This window comes from Copadichromis virginalis, linkage group LG15 (genome assembly GCF_057382275.1).
Source record: "Copadichromis virginalis isolate Kocher_CV1m ecotype Utaka linkage group LG15, C_Virginalis_male_GT1.1, whole genome shotgun sequence".
Lineage (NCBI taxonomy): Eukaryota > Metazoa > Chordata > Actinopteri > Cichliformes > Cichlidae > Copadichromis > Copadichromis virginalis.
The window spans coordinates 16391164-16415421 of record NC_140632.1 but is presented as its reverse complement, the minus strand read 5'-3'; the positions used below and the strand labels follow the sequence as shown (position 1 = coordinate 16415421).

The following is a 24258-nucleotide window of genomic DNA, read 5'->3' as shown; positions in this document are numbered from 1 at the left end:
CTGAACTTTTATTCTGTGGCATCACAGAATAATAGATGGAATAAACTAGACTCGATTTATATATCACTCTATGGGCTTTCACACACATTCAAAGAGCACTTTAATCTGTGCGCTTAAGACCTCTATCTACCCCGCATTCACACCAAGTTTAGAATCACCAATTAATCTATCTTTGGAAAGTGGGAGGAAGCTGGAGTACCTGAAGAAAACCTACGCAGGCTCAGGGAGAACATGAGTAGGTGTCAGGTGTCCTCCGTCCTGCAAAACCCTCAACTAAACCAAACTGTCTGAAACAGACTGTTTCCAGCTGTATATTCCATGTGAGATATGAAAACTTTGGAACTCTCTGGAGTTCATGTGTGACAACCACTTTATTTTATTAATATCCAACCACTTAGCTACTCATCCGCGCCCAGCTGAGCGATATAGCTGGCCAAAAGAAGCAACACAGAGCTCCAGAGGGTGGGAAAGCTATTCATGACATCAGGTTTGCTTTGAAAAACAAACCATCAAAGTGAAACTGCCATGATAAAGTCCTTAAAATGCCCTTTAAGACATTTTTGACCAACTGGTACAAGTTATTCTGCACTTCATCTTCATTATTTTTGCATAGTATACACAACTAAAAAGAAACATGCATGTAAAAATATAGGATTTAAAAGTTGTGTAAAAATCTGCTTTAAAAATTAGTAAAATGCTCAAAATATGCTTCTCTGACCCTCAATAATACTGGTATATGTTAGCATTTAAAATCTAGATTATCTCAACAAAGAAAGGAACAAAAGGCAATCGACATCCAAAGAAGAGCTTTGAATCTCATTCAAGAAGCCTGGAGAACTATTTCTGAAAGAAAGTTCAAGAAAGCTTGCGTAAGAGAAGACTTTTAGAATTGTACAAACTCGATTTTTACCTTACATCCTTTATCTGTATTTATGATTGCATGTTTCAGTGGATAGCAGCACTTAATTCCCAGTGTCTCAGTACTATATATCTATATTTTGACATCCCAGACAGCAAAAACTGTTACACACAATGCTTTAAACTATGATCTCAGTGCCTGTCACAATGTGTATTTGCTCTCCGGCTGCACACAAAGAAAGAGTGAAACAAGGATAAAGACAGGACGAAGGCAGACAACGATGGAGACAAAATTTGAGTCAAAAGAAAAACTCAAAGGTTTTTACCCTGCTGTGTAGCTGGTCCATCTCTGTAACCAGCGATCCCAGGTTGGAGTCAGCCAGTTGCAGTAATCTCTCTGGAGCTTTCTGAGGCGACAACATGTGCTGCCAGAGAGAAACAGAGAGATGAAGGAATTATGGAGAGAAATGTCTGACACATTTTGGCCCTGGGCTAGGCTTTTGAACTGTCTGGCTTTGTGCCGTAGAGCTAAAAAGAAAAGAATAAACAAGTGCGTGCAAAAGGCAAGGAAGACATAAATAATTCAATTGTAAACACATCTGATAAACATATTTAAATTGTCTCAAAGTGCAGTGTGTATTAGCAATATAAATGTGGCAACTTTATGGAATTGTAATTAAGCGCTTGGAAAATTTTGAAAAACTCACTAAGGAGTGTTAATGCAGGATAATCCTTTACCTACAGAACATCTTAAGTGAGCTAAAGTGAGTGTCTCAATGTACGACCATATATTTGATTACACAGCACATTAAAATGCTTTCTACTTGGTTTATTTTTTACAATAAACCAAGTAGTAGTTATAGTACATATTTTCTTTTGTAAAACCTTTGAAGCACAAAACATTTCCATTCAGTCATCTAGCCATCTTTGCATCCTTCTATACTGCTTGTCCAACTTAGTAGGCTATTTATGCCGCCTATTAGTTTAAAAAGTGTAAAAAAGTGGGGTACGCCCTGGACATGTCACCAGTCTATCACAGGGCTGAAACACAAAAGTACATATTTCCCTGTGGTGTGTGTAGGACTCACTGTGACTTGATAATTGTACCAGTGGTCTTTAGACCTCAGGGGGAAGTAATGAGCCCACTAGAGACTGACACATCATAGTGAGGCCAAAAAAAAAGTTCCACTAGAAAAAGAAGGCAGCATTTGAATGGTTCACAAACAGAAGCAGTCGAAGTATCATAACATGTCATGCACATGTTAATCAGTAGATTCATTAGATAAGTTTACCATGTTGTAGTAGTGTTAGAATGCACAATGAGTATCAGTATGCCCTACATAGAGCATTCAAGTAACGCCTCATAAAAAGTAGTATGCAACCAATGGTCACAACCATTGGTAACATTAGATACCAGCATCTGCTGTTCTAATAAAAATTGTAAAAGAGTAAAAAGAGAAATGCATCATAACAAAAGGAATAACAGGCTAAGGAGGACAGCGAAGCAAAGTAAGTTACAATAATCAAGTCGGGCGGAATTTAAAGGGAGTATTAAAAGTCTCAAATTACTGGGTGTAAGACAAGGCACCGATTAAAATGTTCCTTAGATGAAAGAAACAAGATTTGGATCTTAGAGCCTCACAAAACAAAACAAAACAAAAAACGATGCAAAGGTTCTCAGTAGAATATTTGATATTGTTGGCAGGGGGGCTGGTGTAATGACCGACCTCACTGGAGAAAATTCCATGTCCTAACACAAGAATCTCAGTTTTTCCAGAATTCAAATGGAGGAAATTTGAAGGCATCGAATTGAGGGACGCCACATATAGGTGGTCAAAGTAAGTCAAAGTAATGAAACCACTTGTAGTTATGACATGGGTTAAATAAAAGTAAATTCCAACTACTCTCACACATTTTTTTTTCTTACCTTGAGCTCCTCTGTCATGTTCTCAAATCGGTACAACACCTTATAAGGTGGTGGAAGGGGTGTCGTCAAAGTGACCTCATTGATGATGCTTAACAGGCGGTCCATATCGCTGATCAACAAACCAGAGCACTCATCATCGCAGGCTGGAGAAACAAGTAAAGACACACAGTCAGATGTAAGGCAGTGAGTCATGAGGGCGACTAAAACCACAAACAGTCATTATGGGTTTGTGTCTGTGTGTGAGCTGACATGTTAACTTTTCGAGAAAGTTTGAGTTTTGAGTGCATTTTTACAACTGAATGTGTGTTTATATGGGCGAGCTCAGAAACACATCAATAAGGGACTGTGGTGACTGCCTGTGTTTTTCTGTTTAAGTGGCTCTGGCATCAGAAAGACAGGGCTGGTGATGCATGAAATTCAGCGCGCAGGGGCAAAAGTGCCTACTACAAGTACACACTGCAGGCTAAAAACACACAAACAGACACCCACACACACACACAAATATGCACGGCGCACACCAGGGAATTCACTAAGACACACACACATTCTCCTATATCGCGTGTGTATGAATTTCTTTGCCTTCTGCAGCCTGAGGCTGATTTATTACACAAATTAAAATTTCTGACAAGGGAAATCAAAGAAAAATTAAATAAAATAAAAACAGTTTCTACTCTATCAATCTCTGACAAAACAGCAAAACACAAATAAATCCATGCGTTCATGCAGTTTAATGCATACACACAAACCCACACATATATGCGCACACAGTGTACTGTATGCAGACTACATTGTGTATGTGGGAGTAAATAGCTGCTTGTCAAATCAAAGCTATTCAAGAAGCTCATTGATGAAGGATTGCATTCACTAACTTCAGCACTGAGGGAAAACATTTTGTACTACAGAGATGGAGCTTGTAAGCAGTATGTTGAAGTCTGCTGATAGTGGATTTTAATAATGACACACAATATTATCGTACATGTGTGAGTCACTATACAACGGCAGTTGTTTTATCATTGCAAACATTTCCAGTGTGCCATTGAAATGATATATGTATTTACACCAAGCAAGTGTAATATTATTGTGTAAATGTTTTCTATTGAAGTGTGATAATAAAATAGTAAACTTCTATTGATATAGTAAATTATATGAGATTATAAGAGTTGTAAGGGTTACAAATGTAATGCAGTTTATGTAGTAGGTAGGTTTTGTAGGTGTCAAAACACCACTGAATTTAAAGGTGTGGCACTAAGCAAGTTCACAGAAACAACAGCGCAAATGTCCCCACCTGTGTCTTTAAAAAAACAAAAACTTTATATACACAGACAGAAGAAAAAAGATGGAGATTGAAGTTTGATTATAACATGAAAGTTATACTAATCACCAAATTTATGGCCAAAATAAGCAATTTTCTAATGACTTTACAGTCAAGTATTTTTAAGTTTGAAAAGTATTATTTCAGGGTGGGACTAAAACCAAAATGAATCTGTATATCCCTCAGTTTCCCTCATGTGATGTCTGGATCCATAAAAACAGGACAGTGATGGTCAAAATGTTCCACCCACCAACGGTTTCCATCTTCTGAATACTCAGTGATCAATATATTGTGTTCCCAATTATTTTGCATCAGACTGATAAGTCCAAAGTCAGTTTGTCTAAATTAAAGTTACAACACTTAAAATATTTGTCAATTTTTGACAATGGGAAAATTAATTGAATTATTTCATTTAATAGGGAAGCCCATTGCAGTCACATTGTAATTCAGTTTAATCTAATTTAGAAATAAGCTATATCCTGACTTATTACATAGCTATAATGCTATCCACCTGTTAAGATCAAGCACTAGCGATTCTGTTGGTCAGGCTTTGAACGTCATGTAGTGATATGGATCTTGGTTTTAAAGTTTATATAAAATGCCCAGCAAGTTTCTTTTCCATTATTAAGCAGATATAGTCTTTAGTTATAACTGTACACCATGATACTGTATAGTTTATTCTCAATTTTCTTCCTGAATTTCTTCTTCTTTGGGTGCGTTTACTAATGTACCCATTACAAAATCTATTGACATTAAGGGGCAATTCTTAGCAAACAGCATTATACAACAAATTTAGGAGCTGCATGCATGTCACTACTTCTGACTCCAAAAGTGCTCAGTGGCATTGGACAGAATGGGAGAAAGGCCAGATAACAGAAGGAATGCAGAGTGCAATCACTCTTCAACAAGTGAACAGCAGTGTGATCACTCCATTCTCTGTAAACCATCAGGACTTGGGATTATAGCCTGGACGTAGAGTCGAGCGGTTTGGTGTCAGGAAGCATTGCGGCACACGCACTGCCAATTTATGAACACACGCTTTGTGTCTGAACACAAAGACCTGAGCAAGCAATTTCCTCACTGACCTGACAGCAGCAATTTCACATCAGCCTCTGTCTTACTACCCTTTCTTCTGTGCTCTCACTTGCACACATAGACTTCCTTCTAGACATGCTAATGGCACCAAATTGGCCCTGCCATTATGGTCATATTAAGTTTAAATTAGCTCCAAATGACATTGAAATTATTTTCTAAATGACTTGAATCTGACTTCTGCCACAATCTCCTGTCTCCCATGGCAACTGGAGAAAGGAGCTCTGACTGTTCATTTGCATTTCATTGCCAAAATAAAGTAAAAATCACAACATCAGGTGACAATGAAGGGAGGTGAGCCACCAGAGGGAAGGGAACAGAAGAATAGAGAAGAAAGAGACAGAGAGCATGTCTGTGGGGTTCATGAAGCATGACACCCCATGCTGTTACGCTGGGTTACTTCCACCACTGGTGGTAACTTTCACTGCAGATTAATCTTTATAATAAAATCTCTCAACTTCCATTTAAAGGTAAGTGCATAAAAAATTTCAGCCACATTATTTCTTCATTTTTTCACGTTTTACACTAGACCACTCTGAAAAAAAAACACAGTAAAAGATGAAGGGAAAAAAATGAAATGATGAAGAAAACAAAAGAATGAGTAACCAAAAGCTGTGCGTTAGTCTTACAGATGATCCCAGATGGTCCACACACATGCCTATCCATGCACTGGTCACACGTCATCCCAGATGCCCCAACCCTGCAACGGCATTGGCCCGTGACAGGGTCACATGGTCCGGGCAACGCACCCCACAAGGAACACTTACACTCCTCACAGTGGCCACCTGGTATCCTTGGATTACCATGGTAACCAGTGGCACACCTAAACAGGGGGGATCACATAGAGAGAGAGAGTATTCAAATCTAACCAAATTTTAACATATGTTAACCCCACACTGTAAAGAGATATCACAAATTATTTCACCAGCAAAATACTCACAGTGGGATCCCAAGGTCTGAGATGTTTTCATGTAAACCTCAAGTGCATGTCATTACAGCAGAATTTAGGTATAACACATACGAGGATATTCTAAATATTCAAATCAGTGCAAACAACTGGCAATGCATTTCCAGGTTTGGCTGGTATGAAGTTGAAGTTTGGCTCTTTGGGGATGGGCATGGGGCAACTGCCACTACCACTTCTTTCCATATAATGTCTCTCTTAAAACTATCACGGGTCGACTAAGACTTTTGGATTCCACTTTACATCAACTCGTATTCCCTGTATTGGTCTTTGCATTTAAATATCCATGCAGTCCACATTAAAAGCCGATGATTTCCAAACTTCTATGCTTGTTCATTTCTTTGTATGTGTCTGACCTCTCACAGTGTTTGCCCTCATATCCTTCAGGACAGGCGGTGCAGCGGTAGTCATCAAACCCCTCTGCTACACAGGTGGGACTGAAACTGGATATGAAAAGAGATTTTTCACAGACATTACAAAAGAAATGTTAAAACATTTGGAGCATACAGTCTATCAGAGGTGGGACCAAGTCATTGTTTTGCAAGTCTCAAGTAAGTCTCAAGTCTTTATCCTCAAGTCTCAAGTCAAGTCTCAAGTAATGTCAGGCAAGTCAGAGTCGAGTCTCAAGTCACTGGTGTAAAAGTCCGAGTCAAGTCACAAGTCTGAAACTTTGAATTTCAAGTCCTTTCGAGTCTTTAAAAAAAAAAACGAAAAAAAAATGTTGCAGTTATGCTAAATGTAAATATTAGACCATGTAATTTTTAAATCTGTGTTTTTCTCAACACATGACAAAATAGTGAACTTAGAAAATATACACAAATTGTGAAATTGCACCTCTTTAAAATGCAGCTCAATTAAACCTAGCTCCAAGAATAATTTTCACCGACAGTTCTGAGATAAGCTGCATGTTGTTCTTGGATGCGGTTGTAGGACCAGCTTTAAAATCGCATGACAAAAATATCATACACATTAAAAAAAACTGCATCACCAACGTAGCCTGGACAACATTTGCTAGTTAGATGAAGTCAGCTATCTCATCGTAGCATATTTATATGCATATTTATAATTATACGCTTCTTGGAGTGAGTGCATACACTCATGAAGTTTAGTAACTTCAGGTCACTGCAACAAGCCCAGGTACAGTTTACCGACGGATGGGTGCAGGACCTTGAAACGCACCGTGTAGAACGAAAGACCATAAGTTTACCAGTCTCACAAATTGTCTTCATAAATACACATTCGTTAACCGTTTATTAATAGGACCTTTGAGCTCAACGGTAATTAATTAGTAGTGGAAATAATTTCTGGTAGCATCACAGAAATGTAGCAGTGACAATAATACTGTATGCTGTAATCGTACTGGACAATTAGTGATACAAAAAACCTGTTTTATCCTGTGAATAAAAGTATATGTTTTTGTCAATGTACCATAATAACAGAGGCGAAACGCAATATTGTGTCAGGACAATTCACTATTTATGCACAATAAATAAAGGAGCATAGCGCGACAATTTCTGTTCAGCGCCAGACTTGCTTGTAACCTATATCACCAATTATGTTAAGAAAAATGACGCATTAACTACAACAGCAGACTGACCTTTGTGTAAATGCTTGGAGCAGACTAACCTGTGAGCTGGAGTGTTCTGGGACGTTATATTTGGTCTTTGAATGGCTGCAATCCAGTCGCGTCTTTGTTACTTCGGAAACATGGCTCGAACAATTTCTCTTCAGCGATGTAATCCGATAACAACCGATCTCTTTACCCGTCGGCTTCCCGTGGCTGTCATGCGACCGGCTATTGCAGTTAATAATACAACAGCTTCTTGACATTTTTGTGTTTCTTTTTATCGCTGTATAACTGATTTTAATTGAAAGCCTGCGTGCGCTAGTACCGCTTGCCACGAGTTCCCAGAATCCTTTGCGGTTCTACCCGTGAATGACGTCACATTTTCAATCTCTATATAATATGCATGTTAAATTTTATATTTGGGGTAAAATATCAAGTCTTTTCAAGTAAACCGGTTCAAGTCCAATTCAAGTCCCAGGTCATTGGTGTAAAAGTCCAAGTCAAGTCACAAGTCTTAGAACATTTTTTCAAGTCAAGTCTAAAGTCATAAAATTAATGACTCGAGTCTGACTCGAGTCCAAGTCATGTGACTCGAGTCCACACCTCTGCAGTCTATTTATATTACAGAGGAGAGAGGACAGAAAAGATAAAATGTGCATAAAATGACAGATTAATATTGTTTAAAGTTTGTAGTGATAGGTTGCAAGAAATTTTACTTATTCTGTGGGTTGGTAAGGGGGCAGGCGCAGGGTTTGCAGTCATCAGGAGAACCTCGGACCACGCCGTAGAATCCCGGTGCACAGCGTTCGCACCGATCACCCTCTGTGTTGTCTTGACAGTTCTACCAACACAAATGTGCACACATAAAAATAATGCTATGCATGTATGCGAAGGCACTCTATTTACCTTTAGTCATTCTCCAACTCCCCCATGACTCTAACCTACTCCAATATGTAGGTGCAAAAATATCCATCACCCACCACCCAGAAATTCCTGGTGTGTGCTGGGATGGGAAATAAATACAGAATGTCATACTGAGCATAATGAAGGCAACTTTAAGATGGTGACACACACACACACACACACACACACACACACACACACACACACACACAAAGAAGAAAACTCATGTTGCCTCTCCAGAAAGCTTTTCATCTCTAAAATCAACAGATTTTCTAATTAAATTAGCAAAAATTAACCTACACTCCCATTTGGACATTATTTTTGGAACTCACACCTGGCACGATAAAAAGCAAGACACCAAATTTGCTTGAGCAAGATGATAAAACATTTTTTGGAATCACTTACAGGCATTTGTGGGCTAATGGGAATCTATTCAAGGGCATGTAGACTAAAAAAATCTACTGTGTTTCAGATGCTTTAATAAAGAAGAAATCTGTATATCTCTTAAGCTGTGTCTCCCATGTTTTTCAAGTTGACAATGAATAATTGAAAAGATGACAGACCGGGTCACCTGTCATTACCTCCTTCATTACTGACAAAACAACACTGAAGAGGCTTGTTTTTTGGTGAGTGAGATAATTATCCTGGCACCGCTGTTCGAGTTTCATCAATACCAGAGAAGTAGAAATAATAGTAGCATACCTCCCTGCTGTCACTTCAGTTTTTGGTGCTAACAACAGCCTTTTCGAACACTTTTGTGCTTAGCTTTGATGTGGACACTTTAGAGACTCTCAGTGAAATGTTTGACAACATGTTGACAGATGGGTCATTTCACTTTAAATCTCTTCAATGTCAAGAACCGGCCGTCTCTTTGATTTGCTTTTTTCTAGAGGGAAAGATGAACACAGTCCCTTTTATTTATCAGTAAATTATCCTAGCCTAAGGATAATTATCCTGGAGCTGGCTGGAGCCTATTCCAGCTATCTTAGGGCCCTAAAACAGCTGGGACATGCCCACCCCCCACCCGCAACCCTGAAAAGGGTAATCGGAAGAGAATGGATGGATGAATTAATTATTAATTGAGAAACTTACTATCTTAACATACGTATACACTCACCAGCCATTTTGTCAGGTACGCCTGTTCAACTGGGCATAAATGCTAAGATTTAATCACCCAATTACATAGCATCAACTCAATGCAACTAGGTATGTAGACATGGTCAAAATGACCTGGTAAGTCTAAACTGAGCTTTAGAATGGGGAAGAAAGACAAATTAAGTAACTTTGAAATTACGATGGTTGCTGGTTTTGATGCGCTTTGATAGGCCGAGTATTTTAGAAACTGCTGGGGCTTACACCTGTCTGAAAACAGAAAATATCCATTGATCAGCAGTTCTCTGGGTGAAAATGCCTTGTTGCTGTCAGAGGACAGTGGCCAGGCTGCTTCAAGGTGATAGGAAGCAACAAGAAGTCAAATCACCACTCATTCAATCAAAGGTTTGCAGAAGAGCATCTCTGAAGGCACAACACATTGAGACTTAAAGTAAAAGGGTTAAGGAAATACAGAAACACATTGGGTGCCACACTAATCACCTAAGAACAGAAGACTGAAACTACAAGGATTGAAACATGTTGTCAGGTCTGATGAGTCTCAATTACTGATGTGACATTTAGACGTTAGGGTCAGAATTTGGCATAAACAACACGAAAGCATGGATCCCCCCTTCTTCATGTCAGCAGTTCTGACTGATGGATTTGGTCTGTTGGTCTGATATGTTCTGATAACATGTCATGTCACAAATGAGGTCACTGTACTCACAAGACCCCCACAGTCACCATATCTCAGTCCAGTAGATTAAGATCTGGGATGGGGTGGAATGGGAGATTTGTATCATGGATGTGTAGCTGACAAATCTGCAGCAACTGCAAGGTGATGTTGCAGTAAGGATTAAAATCTCAGAAAAATACTGAATGTCTGAGTCAAAGAATTAAGAGCGTTCTGAAGGGAAAAGAGGTCTCGCCCGGTACTAGCAAGTTGTAACTAATAGAAGTATACAGTGAGTGTTGATTGCTCTGAATCTCTGTGGGAAATCATTACTCGCTTCTTTTCACCACCTACAGTTGCTGAGCCAGTACAAGCTTTTGCACTGGTGAACTTTTATCTAAGACAGACCATTTCTGAAAAGAAATATAGTTGGTCACACATAATAATGTGTGACCAACTATACTATGGTCTCAGTCCCATTCCTGCATGATGAGGTGCTGTGAGACCAAGAGCGACCAGCTACAGTAGCTGTTAGCCGACAGGTGCGATCTCACACGTCAAAGACTTTAAAAAGCTTCTTTCTTCAAGAGCATCTGAAATACTAATTTTCCTCGCAGGATTTCACTCTTGCTGTTGTTCAGATAGCCTCATGGGTACAACAACACACAGAGATCTAAATATATCTAAAATATTTTCATATCCACAGATGTTTCTGTTTATTTTGTAATTTATTTTTAGCTATGCTTGTTATAAAAGTCTCATACACCCACACATGCACACACACGGACACAGTGTCTATTCCTTTGTGCATTCTGGTACATCTCATGGCAAAAATATGGCATGTTTTTTATATAGAGTAATTCTGTACAATATGTGCAGACTGTAGGCACTTAGGACACACAACAAAATACCCCCTATTCCACCTCCACCCTCAAACACTCACTGTGAGCTCAATCATTTTAACGCACACAATTTAAACGGCAATACATATTGTACACAAACACGCACCTCTCTCTTTCATATCCCCAGGGTCCTGTCCTATGTGTTCGGATTGTTTGTTATAAATAGGAACTTCAATCAGTACAACAGGAAGTCGCCTCTTAACGAGGCAAGTCATTTCCATTAACTTCCTGTGTTCCTCGTTACCTCTAATTACCACAGAAACAAACTCGTTTAGCATTTTCAATTTAGCCCGCTCGGTTAGAAAATGCTAATGATGCTGCTGTTATGGAGAGCAAGATAGAAATGGGCAAGGAAAAAACGTCTGGAAGGCAGAGAGGAAGAGGGTGTGAAGTAGTAAAAAAAAGAAAGAGAGAGAAAAACAAATTGGTAAAACCAAGGAGGTGTTAAGGAGGATTGGGGAAAATGAAAAATGAGAAAACTAGAAACAAAAGACGGGCAAGAAGATGAAAGAAGACAACAGAGGAATAAATATATAACTAGGGAAAGGAGAACAGGAATTTAGGGGATGTGAATGAGGTGAAAAAAGATAAATTGGAGGAGTGGCAGAAGGAGGAACAACACAAGGAATGCAGAAGAAAGGCAGAGATGAAAGTCATGGAAATAATGGAGAAACTGACAAAAATTAGACAGTAAAAGAAACTGAAAGTGGCAAAAAAGTCAGTACATAACCACACACTTAGGGTTTAAAGTTGGAATATTAAGCTGAGCAAGGACAGAATTTGTATAATTACCATTATTATCCATGAATTTATGGTGAATGTTTAGGACTTGTGGTTTAAATCCATATTTGGAAGGGAATTATTGTTCCTTTAAGAATGAAAGCAGTTCAATTTTCCTTTAAAATGACAGTGGGCAACAAATACATTGATGCATTACAACCTAAACAAATTGGAATGAAAACACTGTTTAGCTGACTCTTTCAGTTGTCCTGTTTGTATGTCCTTAAGCATGTCAAGCAAACTTTTCGGAACAAAAATGAGCTGCACTGGACACAAACCTGAGGCATAAACATGCTCTGGGATGACAGCCAGCTGCCACGAACAGCTGCAAGTAAGATGCAAAAGGGTATACAAGGCTCCATGAGAATTCAACCACCCCCATTTGTTTGGAAAGCTGTTGATATTACATTTAGCATTCTACCATTCAAGTACGATTCATTTTTACATTAACTTCATCGCTTTACTCAAACATACTTTTAGTAGTGATAAACGGAGAGTCAAGGTACTCGGTGTAGTGCACAATATTTACAGTGTCACCCAGATTGCACTGAAATGTTTTAACTTAATGAGACTAATAGTTAGTAATAGTACATAAATCACTTTCACAGAAAAGTGGCCAAGGTGCTAATTCTGACATGATGCCAACACGTTAAGGTGCCATTAGATTAACAGAAATTGAGAACATGTAAGAAATTAAGTAAGAAGTTGTAACTTCAACAAACAAACAATTCTCTGAGTATAACCTGTCAAAGCAGGCGATTGGGAGAAGAGTATCAAAACACTAGCTGTTTAAGTCAAATGGTTTGTCTGTGTGCACACGTTTCTTGTCACCTCAGTGTGGTAGATAACTTACATTAAAATCTGAAAGTGAAAGAAAAGGTTTTGGATTTTTATGAGCAAACTTCCAGAAATTCTGGGAATTTCTGACTACATGATGAACAAAAATGTGTACTGTTATGTATCCGAGTAAAATAATACTGAAATTAACTAAACAAGGTTTAAAAAACTATTTGGTTTCACACTGAGGGCATGCATATGAGCGTGTGTATTTTCGCAGAATATGAGGACTCATCGGTCCAGCAACACACTATGCAGTTCCCTAATCTAACATAGGTAAATACAACACAGTTTGAGGAACTAAACCCATTTCAATAAATATTGAACATCTATTTACAGCAAGCCATTGATAATGTGTTAACTAACATAAACCTATAATTTTATCAATACTGCCCAAGATGATGTTATAAATCTCCTTTGATGACTCACGCTAGATTAAAAATACAACAGCGACTTCCTTACGACTCACAAAAATCAGTGTCTGGTGATGGTACTGAATTTTTTCCCCACTGGAAACTGATTGCAAGTAGCTGTGGAGACCACTTTTGACGGCAAGGATTGCACAGGTCACTCGATGGTACCCAACCTGTCTCCAAATGATCACGGTCTTACTCAGACTGCAACTTGAGAAAGTGTTTTTTAATGTAGACAGACTGCCAACAGGTTACAGTTGAAGCCAGTATGCACCGATGCGTTTAACTCGTCTGCAACACATCTCTTTGTAATAGGATTCATTTGGTCATTTTGCAGCTAAATCGCAGTCCTGCACCAACTATGTCACTTTATGTGGAGGAATTTTTGAAAATTTAGCACAGTTAATCAGAAACACATGCAATGCAATTCTTATATTCAATCACAAAGAGACAGGAGTCTGACTCTGTCTTATGCCCTTAGATTGCTAAAGTCAGTCTGATGGCAACTGACCATTTGTAGACCTGGTTTCTATCATTGAAGCAACCATTTCAAAGGCAACAAGATTGTATGTTTATTACACAAAGTTGCAATAACTTTGTCTCCAACCACTGTTTTCTGTCATACAGCCATAGCATTATATACAGTAACTACTTGTAACTAATAGCCCTTGCTTGAAAAAAATATTCAGACATAACTTTGGGTGAGATCCACAGAAGAGGAAATTACATAAAATATGAGAAAGCTGGAGGTCGTTAATTATTGGAGGGCTAATTACAGTACCAGACATCCTTTCCAACACACACCTACACACCTATATGGCACCCTCATCCACCTCTTTCCTCCAGAAACTGCTCAGCATATGGCTCTAGGATGGTCTCCAGCGGTAGAATGCCCACACACACACACACACACACACACACACACACACACACACACAGTTACCTGGCATATGGATGTCTCAGGGTCACAAGAGGAGGAGTGCCCACTGCACTGACACTGAACACAGCTGCCCATGCCTGTAGCCGTGGGCACGCTGGACGCTGGAGCAGATGCCAGGAAACCACTGCGAAGACGGTAGAATCCTGCAGCACACTCCTGCACGGAGAGATAATGGGAGCAAAGATTTAGATCAGAGACAAAGATTAAAAATAGAAGTAGACTTTTACAGGTTTGATGAAGTGTGCGTTCCCACGGTAACATCAAACTGTGCCTGGCACTGGAACACACTCACATAATAATCCCCAATCATTACTTCTCTGGGCAGTTGTTGACCGCTCTCTTTTTTTTCCACACACACAAAGGTGTCTCCCTTCAGTAACTTTTGAACACAGGCACACACCCTCATGTACCTGCCAAATGCACACACACACACAAAACTGCATCCATTCATACACACACATACAGACACACACATGCAAGGTAACTCTCTCTTCCTCTCTCTCCTGCTCAGTAATAATTAATGGAGTCCATTTAAAGAGCCATCTGTTCCCTGTGCTAGCACTAAACGCCTGTTTAAAAATACTTTATTAACAACGTCGGCAGCTACAAATAGAAATGGCCATCTGTCAGCTAAGCCCTCAACAACCTGAACATTTTAAGTTTAGATGCCATTTTTAATAGTATCTGTAGCTTTTAAGTTATTTTTTTCCAGAAAATATGTGCTCTGAACAACTAATAAAATCCAACAAAGTGAAACAGAAGTTGAAGAACACAGTTAAAAGTTTGCCAGAAGACCTTGTATACCTTTAAGATTAACACAATAATGCCTAAACGACTTTCGGGCACTGCTGCCTAGCAGAATTAGCCAGAACTGTTGTGTCAGTGTATCATAAGCTGTGTCTTCAAAATCCTCATTAGACTAAAGATTGAGTCACAGCTATAAGATTTCTGCGGCTTAAGCAAAGGAGCTGGATGCAGCTGAAAGTCATTTGGTTGGACAAAATCGCAACTGAGTGGAGGAGATGCTCAGTGAGGCTTAATCCTGACTAACCAAAGTAAAAGAATAAAAAACAGAATAGAAAAACAGGAGGGTCTGAAAGGCACCGACAGGCTTAAAATGCTGAGCTAAATGTAAATTAGAAACTTTTGAGATAGTACTGAAAGCCATGTCTGTGCGCCCATTTTCCCCTCATTCTTTCTCATTGTGAGAGAAGCAGGAAAAAAAATTCTTCCGAGCTCTGAAGGAAGCAGCCAGTTCAGCTCACTCTGTGATTAATGTTGAACTTTTATTAATTTAAATAGTTTTTCTTGTGATTTTTTTTGTAAGAATCTCACACTATCGTACTTTTTTTTTTTGTCTTTTTTCATTCGTTTTAATGTTGCATCCTTTTTCTCAGCTGCACTCAATTAATTTCAACACACAACTCATATTGGGTTACAGGACCCAGCTAAAAAATGTGGCATCCCCAGGCAGAAGCAAAAAAAAAAAAGAACAATCTAATATCTCCGCTCATCTGTCCAAAGGACATTGCTCAATAAGTCTTTTGGTTTGTTCAGATACTTTGCAAACCATGCTGCCTCATTTTAGAGAGATGTCCTCGAATCTTTTCTATATGAGATAGTCTCCAAGTTTCACCTGTTTTTAAATTTTAAATGATTAATTAAAAAAAAAAAACAGTTACTTGCAAATACTATGGAGCACTATACCCACCATCTGTAAGCTGTATATATTTACTGAGCTTCTTTTACAAGACCTTTGCAGATATTTGGTCTTCAGATGTGTGGTGTCATGTGTGAATGCATGCAGGTATTTAATTGTGTCCCCACCTCACAGGAAAGTCCAGAGTATCCAATTGGACAATCGCACTTCTCTATCTGGTGGGCTTTCTCGCTTTCTTTGGTTGGTATGCCCTCCTCGGCCACTGTCAGACTGACCTCTGAAATACTGGGAGAAAAAAAAAAATCAAGAATCTTTGAATTTATTAGTTTAATGAACAAAACTCTAAAAAAGTAAAGTAAAAAAATAGATTTTAAAAAATTGCATTATTGCACCTGAAAACTTTTACAAAAGTAATGTTTATTTAGCCATTGTCCCAATGTGTGGAGATGGAGGATTAAGTTGTTCTGTGTGTGTGTGTGTGTGTGTGTGTGTGTGTGTGTGTGTGTGTGTGTGTGTGTGTGTGTGTGTGTGTGTTACCGGCTTTGTCTCATCAAGTTGCCGTGTGATGCCTTAATTAGGATGTAGTCCACGTAGAACAAAATGTCCATAAAGTCCTCTCGAGTCATAGTCCGTCCATCTGCAAATTTCCAATCATGCTGCACACACACACACACACACACACACACACACACACACACACACACACACACACACACACACACACACGATGAACAATCAACATCATCACTGCACTCAGTTTAAGAAACCCTGTTTGCATGGAGTAAAATAAACAATTAATTTTAAATTACTCCTACAGTATTTACTTCTACTGCTGCTACTACTACTATGAATTTCCTTATCACCTCTAAACCATTACTGTACCTCTGTCATGTCAATCTCATGGCGGGTGAGCTGACCAATCTGGAGTCCTGTTATGTGGCGTGTCATCACCATGTTGTGGTTAGGACCACCTTTAATAATGACCTGAGGCTCATAGGAGGAAGGACCGGTTTCTTCTCTGGCCTCATAGTACACAGCATATTTCAGCTGCCCCCCATATGCTGTGATCTTAAGAGAAACAATGACACAAAACAATCACCAACATTGTACTTATTGGATTTTTGAGCATTATTTTTGAGATTCTCTATGAATACCTTGCCGTTTTGTCTTACATGCATGCAAAACAACGGATCTGTACGCAATATATGAATGTATAATGAACGGCAGGTGTGACATGAGTTTTGCAATTATATTTGGAAAGACATGATGTTTGTTAGCGTCTATCACTATACACACACTATCTTGTAAATACCAAAGTAAAATCCAAGATGATACAAACAATAAAAAAAACCCCATTGTGATATTTCCTACCATAGAGCCTTTGAACTGCTCAGGCAGTTTCCAGTAGTATGGTTCAGACAGAGTTGAGGTGATAAGTTCTGCATGAACGATGATCTCAGGATGTTGGAAGCTAACTCCTGTTCTCGTCTCCACGGCGTTGGATTTATCCACCAAGGGGAGCACCGTCTGCTCCGGCTTCAGTGTTAACTGGGATACACAACCATGACAATATTAATGCAGTGGCCTGTGGAACCCAGCAGAATGACGCCAAAAGATATAGTTTAAGAGAATAATCCTGTTTTCTGTTCATACTGTTAGGGTACCTGATTGTACTGTTTATTAGAAAATTAAATAGCATAATACAAATACTTAGAATATGTACAACAGTTACTTTCAATGGCATAAGCCTAAAGAATGTGAACATGCTAAAAACTTTCTAACGAGCAGTGAAGGAGTCTGTGTTCATTGCGTAGCCTCTAGTATACGAGTGAACAGAATGTGTAACAATAACTGGACAGAGTGGTGTTTCTTGTCCTGTTTATCCACATACTTTCTTCACCTCCTGACGATGCTGACTCAAGCAAAGCTCTTTCATCACCATCTTTTGATCTTTTTGCCATTTCAAATGGCTTTTGTCTGAGATGCCCAGACAAAATTTCAGCTTCTCTTATTTTTTTTTTCTGTTTGCCGTCTTGTAATTGGGCCTCCAAAACGGTCCGAACGGAGGCACTTCCTGCACACACACTTGATTGAAACATGATGGGAGTTTTTTAGAGAATCCTTCAAATGAGATTGAATAGATCTTGGCGTACTTCTCATCCTTTGAGGTAGGTGAAGACTTATCTGTGATATAACAATAACCTTTACTCCCGCTCTGAACCTAAATGCATTAAGAAGAATTTCTTTACCGTGTTCACACTCTGTCTTGTACAAGGGAACACCTTCACTCTCAAAAATGTGTTTAAGCGACACATTAACAGATTATTCATTAAAAAAAAAACCCACTAACAATACAGAAGAAATCTCCTTTTTTCCTGTGGGTTGTTAATGAGTGAAGGAAGTGTTTGTTTCTTTCTTCAGTAAATTGATAATTTTAAAATTTCTTCTCTTAGTGATCAAACTTTGTTCCTTTACATTCTAGATATAATTTAAATCTGATGTGCCAAGCTTTCTCTTTGATATAATATTTCAGTTATTACAAGCAGTCTGGAGAAAAACTACCCCTTTCATTTCCATTCTCTCCAGCTCTCATTTTATGTGTATATATTTCAATACTACTCGAATAATATCACAGTTTATTATTGACTGTGGATTGTGGTTCAGTGAAACACTTTAAAAAAAGATCCATCTGTCCAGAAGTGTTGATATGTGGATATTGCGTGAATAATATTGAGGCATTATGGAAGGGGTTTTTTTTGGTGTGGTGCACAGATTTTCTGGAATCTATTAAGTTACTAAAGCATGGATATACTAGGAATATTGCCTGTATAAGTGAGGTAGTCACACATGAAATGGGAAACTGCTCGCTTCTTACTTAACTGTTACTCATAAGTTATTATTACATATTACTATGGCATACATTAATATAGAGTAATGGATTTCTAACAAAAATCTAAATAGAAATCAAATTAATGGTAAAAAATACAGTTTCGTACTGTCATTGAACAATCTGAATACACACCTCATCAGATATTAAAACACATTAAACTGCTGCCGTCATATATCTGTTTAAGTAACAGCGTATCATTAAGAATGTTTTTCTTTTTAATGCTCTAATCTGAGTGTTTAGTGTGTCACGGCGAATGAGGCAGGCCAAACCATAATGCCAGCATGTCACAGGTAGCAGTCTATCTATATTACAATATGTATAATCATGTGAAAGTTTTGAGCCACCCCTCATTTCTTTAGATTTTGCTAGGAAAATGAGAAATTTATTGAAACACGTGCAAACATAAATTTAAATATTGTATTAAAGCACTATATAAACTGAGTTTGTCCAATTCTAGCTATGTTTGGTAAGTAGTCTTCAGGAATAGTTCGCCACGCTTCTTGAAGGAAATTCAAAGCTCTTCTTGGAAGGTTGACTACCTTCTGCTCCAGTCTCAGTTAGGGGTTAGGGTTAGGCTCTAGGGAGGCCAATCCATGACTGATTGTGTTCCATTATGTGTTTTTCTATCCAGGTAGGGTTTTGCTGTATTGGCAGAGTGTTTGGGATAGCTGCCAATGGTACCAACAACTCTGACGGCACTTTTCTGCATTCATGATTCTATCGATTTTGACAAAAACCCTGACTCCATTGCCTGAAATGCAGGCCGAAGCATGACAGGGTATTACAGATCGCTGTAGACACTCACTGTTGTACCTCTCTCATGTCCTTCCGCATATATACAATGATTTGAACCAAAAATGTAAAATTTGGATTCATCACTTTACAAGACCTGCTGCCACCGATTTTCTGCCCAGTTCTTGTATCTCAGCTTTCCTTCCTAAGAATAGCTTCTAGATCAACAGTGGATCAACTGAAGGACCAGATGTATATCTCAGGTCCTGTGTCTCTGCTAAATTTCTTTCTATTTCCCAAGTTCATGACTTTAAGATGCTCTGCCTTTGTTTGCATTTCGTTCCCCCGCTGTAAATAAAACTCACTCACAGCTACTCAGTCATCAGTGCCTGCACTTGGGTCCACACTCCTCACCACTTCACACGTCTGCGTCAGCACTTCCTTTGTCCTCTTTTTTTGTCCAGTTTTGTCACATTTTTAAGGAGACTGCATACCGTGTGGCAATATGCCAAGTTTTCATCTAACAGCTCTTTCGGAATCACCTTTGTTGGTGCAGAAATGTGTTTTTATGCCTGCCAAACTGTGCTATCTTAGGCATGTTTTAGCAAAAGGCTGCTAGTAAAAGTTTTTTAAGATGCCTGTTACAGCTAGCCACAACAGTTGTTGATCCCTTGAGCATCAAGTGGCTTTACAGTCAAACAACGTTCCAAGGACTGGACTGAAAATGAGTGAAGAGGCATCTCATGTCTAAAGGAAAACTTTTGTAAAAAAGACCTGTGTTCAAGACCTCTTTAAAAATCACAAAGTTTGTATATAATATATATAATCAATGCATTATCTTTACAGTTTACCTACAGACTTAAAGCAAGCATGCATGCTTTTGTTTTTTCAGATATTTACAATGTTTTCTTTCTTCTATCTGGTGCTTTAATATTCCTAGTTTTCCCACAGATAAGGGAAATTCCACATAAAGGTAAAAGCTTTTACAGTTTTATGCTGGTGCAAATCTTCATTAAATATTCACCCATCTAACACTTCGTTTCCTCAAAAAAAGTTGTGTGCAGCAAGTTGTATGTGCGTAAAACCTCTATGTAATCCGATGTAGTGTGAGTTTTCAAGAGTGTGAATTAATGCATGTGTACTGTGTTTGCATAGTGTGTGTGTGCATAGTGTCCACTCATAGTGTGTGTGTATATATCCCACTTCACTCAGTGTAATCTCACGATTCAGTGGTTCAGAAAAAATCTCCCTCTTTCCAATAAACTCTCCATTTTTTTTCTCTCTTTCTGTCTGTCCACCCAGTCAACAATAAATGAAGTGAATGGTTGTTGTTCAAATGAGGCCTCTCGCCACCCTCCTAAAACTCTACGGGTTACCACGGAAACGGCAGTTTATTGCTGATTGCAACCATTTCTACAATAAAGGGGCCTTATTCAAAACACTCTTTCCTCAACAACTGATTGTAAACTTCCTGAGTGTCTTTCTAAATCTATCAGACCTCTCTTTTTGACTTCAAGTTGCTACATGTCATTTTCACGCCTATGTTTATGTTCTCTAAAACATGTACAATGGATGACTGAACAGCAGGAAAAGTTCCTTGATTATGTTGACAGTGTAGGAAATCTCATCTTTTCATTGTTAAAACAACTTCATACATTTTAGACACATTAACAGCTATGAATCCCAATGTTAGTCTTTAGGTAGCTTGCTAATTTAATAACTCAATACTTGCTACACAGGTTGCAATAACAACACAAAGTCTACCCAGAGAGGCAAATCTGTGAATACTAAGTGAATATCTGCTCTCAAAAGAGAAGGGACATTCCTTTGAGGATACAGGTGTTGACATTTTGGTCAAAGAAGACAGACGGTTAAGAGAGGAGTACAACAAGACATCTATGCTCACCTGAAACAACCATCATTGAACGCACACTCAAATCTTGACCCATGTGATCCTAACTGCTCACATATCTCCGTATCAGCTGCCAGAACTGAAGAAGTTTCAGGTGTGATGTGAAACATCTTCGAGAACCTCAAGAAGTCCAGATTGCTTCAACTCAAACATTTAAGTCTCCTGTGACTGAGAACCTACAGACACCTATTAACTCATTTAATAGCCTGTGAACAGCCCTGTTTGTGGGCAGCAGAGGGATTTGCAACTGCAGGACTTCTTGTTTCTGCAAACCAATGTGAGGTGAAACTTTTGTAGTGAACACCACACGGCTTTTGTTGGTCCATGGCTTTTCTGTTTTGCCCTCATCAGCTTGTAATTGTTATCTCTTGTATTGATACCCACTTTTCGTAAGTGCATCAAACAATGCAGCATCCACAGTCTTCAAAAAGACACAGCTATCAGAGCTACTATAAAAGCCCTTAACCTTGTTTAATCACTGGAGGTGTCTGTCTTTTTATAACATTGTTAATTCCATCTGCAGTACAGGAGAAAATCATTAAACAATGCTTATGATTACTGGCAAAAAAAAACTATGTTTGGTTTTTCACTGAGCAAAATTAGGTGCAATCAAATCTGCTAAGATTAAATGTTCATAAAAGCTGCAGATCATCTGTACATAATGAGCAAAGGACATGGAGTCTACTTGGCAACGCTCGTATAATGCAGAGTCAGTTGCAGGCAGCCGGCTGCCAAATGAGTTATCTCAGCAAGTAAGCTAGTGTAGACAGCGTGTAAATCAAATAGGCAGCTTAGAAAACGACTGTCTACGTCCTCTTTTCTGACACACTACAGGCAAAACAACTCATAAGTGAACAAGGATACAGACCATAATATTAGCTTTAAAGTCACTAGAGACATCACCAGCATTTTGAGCAATATACAGCAATATTTTGCTTTTGTTGGTTACTTTATTTTTTAGAAAGTTTTTGGGAACAAAATAAAACACTGCTATCAAAATCCTCCAAATGTTTCAGAATTGACTTGAAATTAAACTTTCTTTGTCTTTTCATCCGTTAAACATTTCAAAAAACATACATTTACTTACCCACATCCTGATAAGTCCTTGCGCCTCTGTGCAGAAGTGGGTCAATCCGTAACAGTAACACCTGCTGCAGCCCAGCGGGTTTCGTAGGGATAACCCAAACGTGTCGGGCTTACAGTGATCGCAGTAGTCTCCCTCCACATTTTCCTAAAATGTGACACAGCAAATTAAAGCAACCTTTGAGCCAGTCTTTCTATGCATACTTTAAATGAAAACATTTCTTTAGGAAATACTTTAAATGACTCTTTTCTGCTTGAGGCTATAAAGCACATTTAGCTTAATAGTACTCTTGGGATCTAGTGTCTCACTCAAGAACATGTCAGCACGGCTGAAAGTCTAAACCCTTCAGATAAAAGTAGCAGTCCAGAAGTAGCCCTAGTTATGTGTTTACAGCAATTTAATGATTAATATCTTCTTAGATGTCATAAAAAGTTTAACTGATTAGTTTATATGCTTGCCAGGAAATGCATTTGGTGTCTTGGCTTCACTGGGGTGGCAATAAGAATCTGGACCAGCTGTTTACATTGTGAGTAAATAATCAGAATCAGAATCAGAATCAGAATACTTTATTGATCCCTGGGGGAAATTATTTTTTGTTACAGTGCTCCATTTTAAACCAACATTAAGACAAGACAGACAATACACTAACTAAGAATAGTACAATATATACATATATATACATACATACATACATACATAAGTCACTCATAAATAAATAGTTGGAAAAGAAACATGTGTAGTTGTAGCAGCAAACAGTGTGTTAAGTGGATGCGTTGTACAGGGAGATGGCCACAGGCAGGAATGATTTCCTGTGTCGTTCAGTGGTGCTTTTCGGTAATCTCAGTCTCTCACTGAACGTGCTCCTGTGACTGACCAGCATGTCATGGAGTGGGTGGGAGGTGTTATCCAACATTGTCTTTATCTTGGACAGCATCCGCCTCTCCGACACCACCTTGAGGGAGTCCAGCTCCATCCCCACAACATTGCTGGCCTTACGGATCAGTTTATTAAGTCTGTTGGCATCTGCGACCCTCAGCCTGCTCCCCCAGCATGCAACAGCATAGAGGATCGCACTGGCCACAACAGACTCATAGAAAATCCTCAGCATTTTCTGGCAGATGTTGAAGGACCTCAGTCGCCTCAAAAAATAGAGACGACTCTGGCCCTTCCTGTAAAGTGCTGTGGTGTTTTTAGCCCAGTCCAGTTTATTGTCAATGTGTACTCCAAGGTATTTATAGTCCTCCACAATGTCAACACTGACCCCCTGAATTGAAACAGGGGTCAAGTGTTTCCTGGTCTTCCTGAAGTCCACGATCAGTTCCTTGGTCTTTGCCACGTTGAGCTGCAGATGATTCTGCTCACACCACGTGACAAAGGAGTCGACCACAGCCCGGTACTCTGTCTCATCATCCCTGCTGATGCATCCAACCACCGCAGAGTCATCAGAAAACTTCTGAAGATGGCAGGTCTCTGTGCAGTGGCTGAAGTCTGTGGTGTAGAGGGTGAAGAGGAAGGGGGAGAGGACAGTCCCCTGTGGTGCCCCTGTGTTGCTGATCACCTTGTCAGACACACACTGTGGGGGACGTACATATTGTGGTCTTCCTGTCAGGTAATCAACAATCCAGGACACCAGAGAAGCATCCACCTGCATCGCTGCTAACTTATCACCCAGGAGGGTCGGCCTGATGGTGTTGAAAGCACTGGAAAAGTCAAAAAACAT

General features: G+C 39.0%; 1 protein-coding gene across 3 annotated transcripts in view; it reads right to left on the bottom strand.

Moving 5' to 3' along the window:
- Positions 1-24258, bottom strand: part of lama2 (laminin, alpha 2) — a 232648-nt gene that overhangs the window by 61124 nt on the left and 147266 nt on the right. For 2 of the 3 annotated variants that reach the window (XM_085432199.1, XM_085432201.1), the window contains 11 exons: positions 22542-22685; positions 17292-17468; positions 16803-16988; positions 16458-16576; positions 16088-16205; positions 14264-14416; positions 8437-8561; positions 6510-6596; positions 5957-6012; positions 2786-2928; positions 1185-1283 (listed from right to left, as the gene is read on the bottom strand). In XM_085432199.1, the coding sequence (XP_085288325.1) occupies positions 1185-1283; positions 2786-2928; positions 5957-6012; positions 6510-6596; positions 8437-8561; positions 14264-14416; positions 16088-16205; positions 16458-16576; positions 16803-16988; positions 17292-17468; positions 22542-22685 (1407 nt within the window). Of the gene's footprint in view, positions 1-1184; positions 1284-2785; positions 2929-5818; positions 6013-6509; positions 6597-8436; positions 8562-14263; positions 14417-16087; positions 16206-16457; positions 16577-16802; positions 16989-17291; positions 17469-22541; positions 22686-24258 lie in introns of all 3 variants that reach the window. The other variant, XM_085432200.1, reaches the window with a different exon arrangement.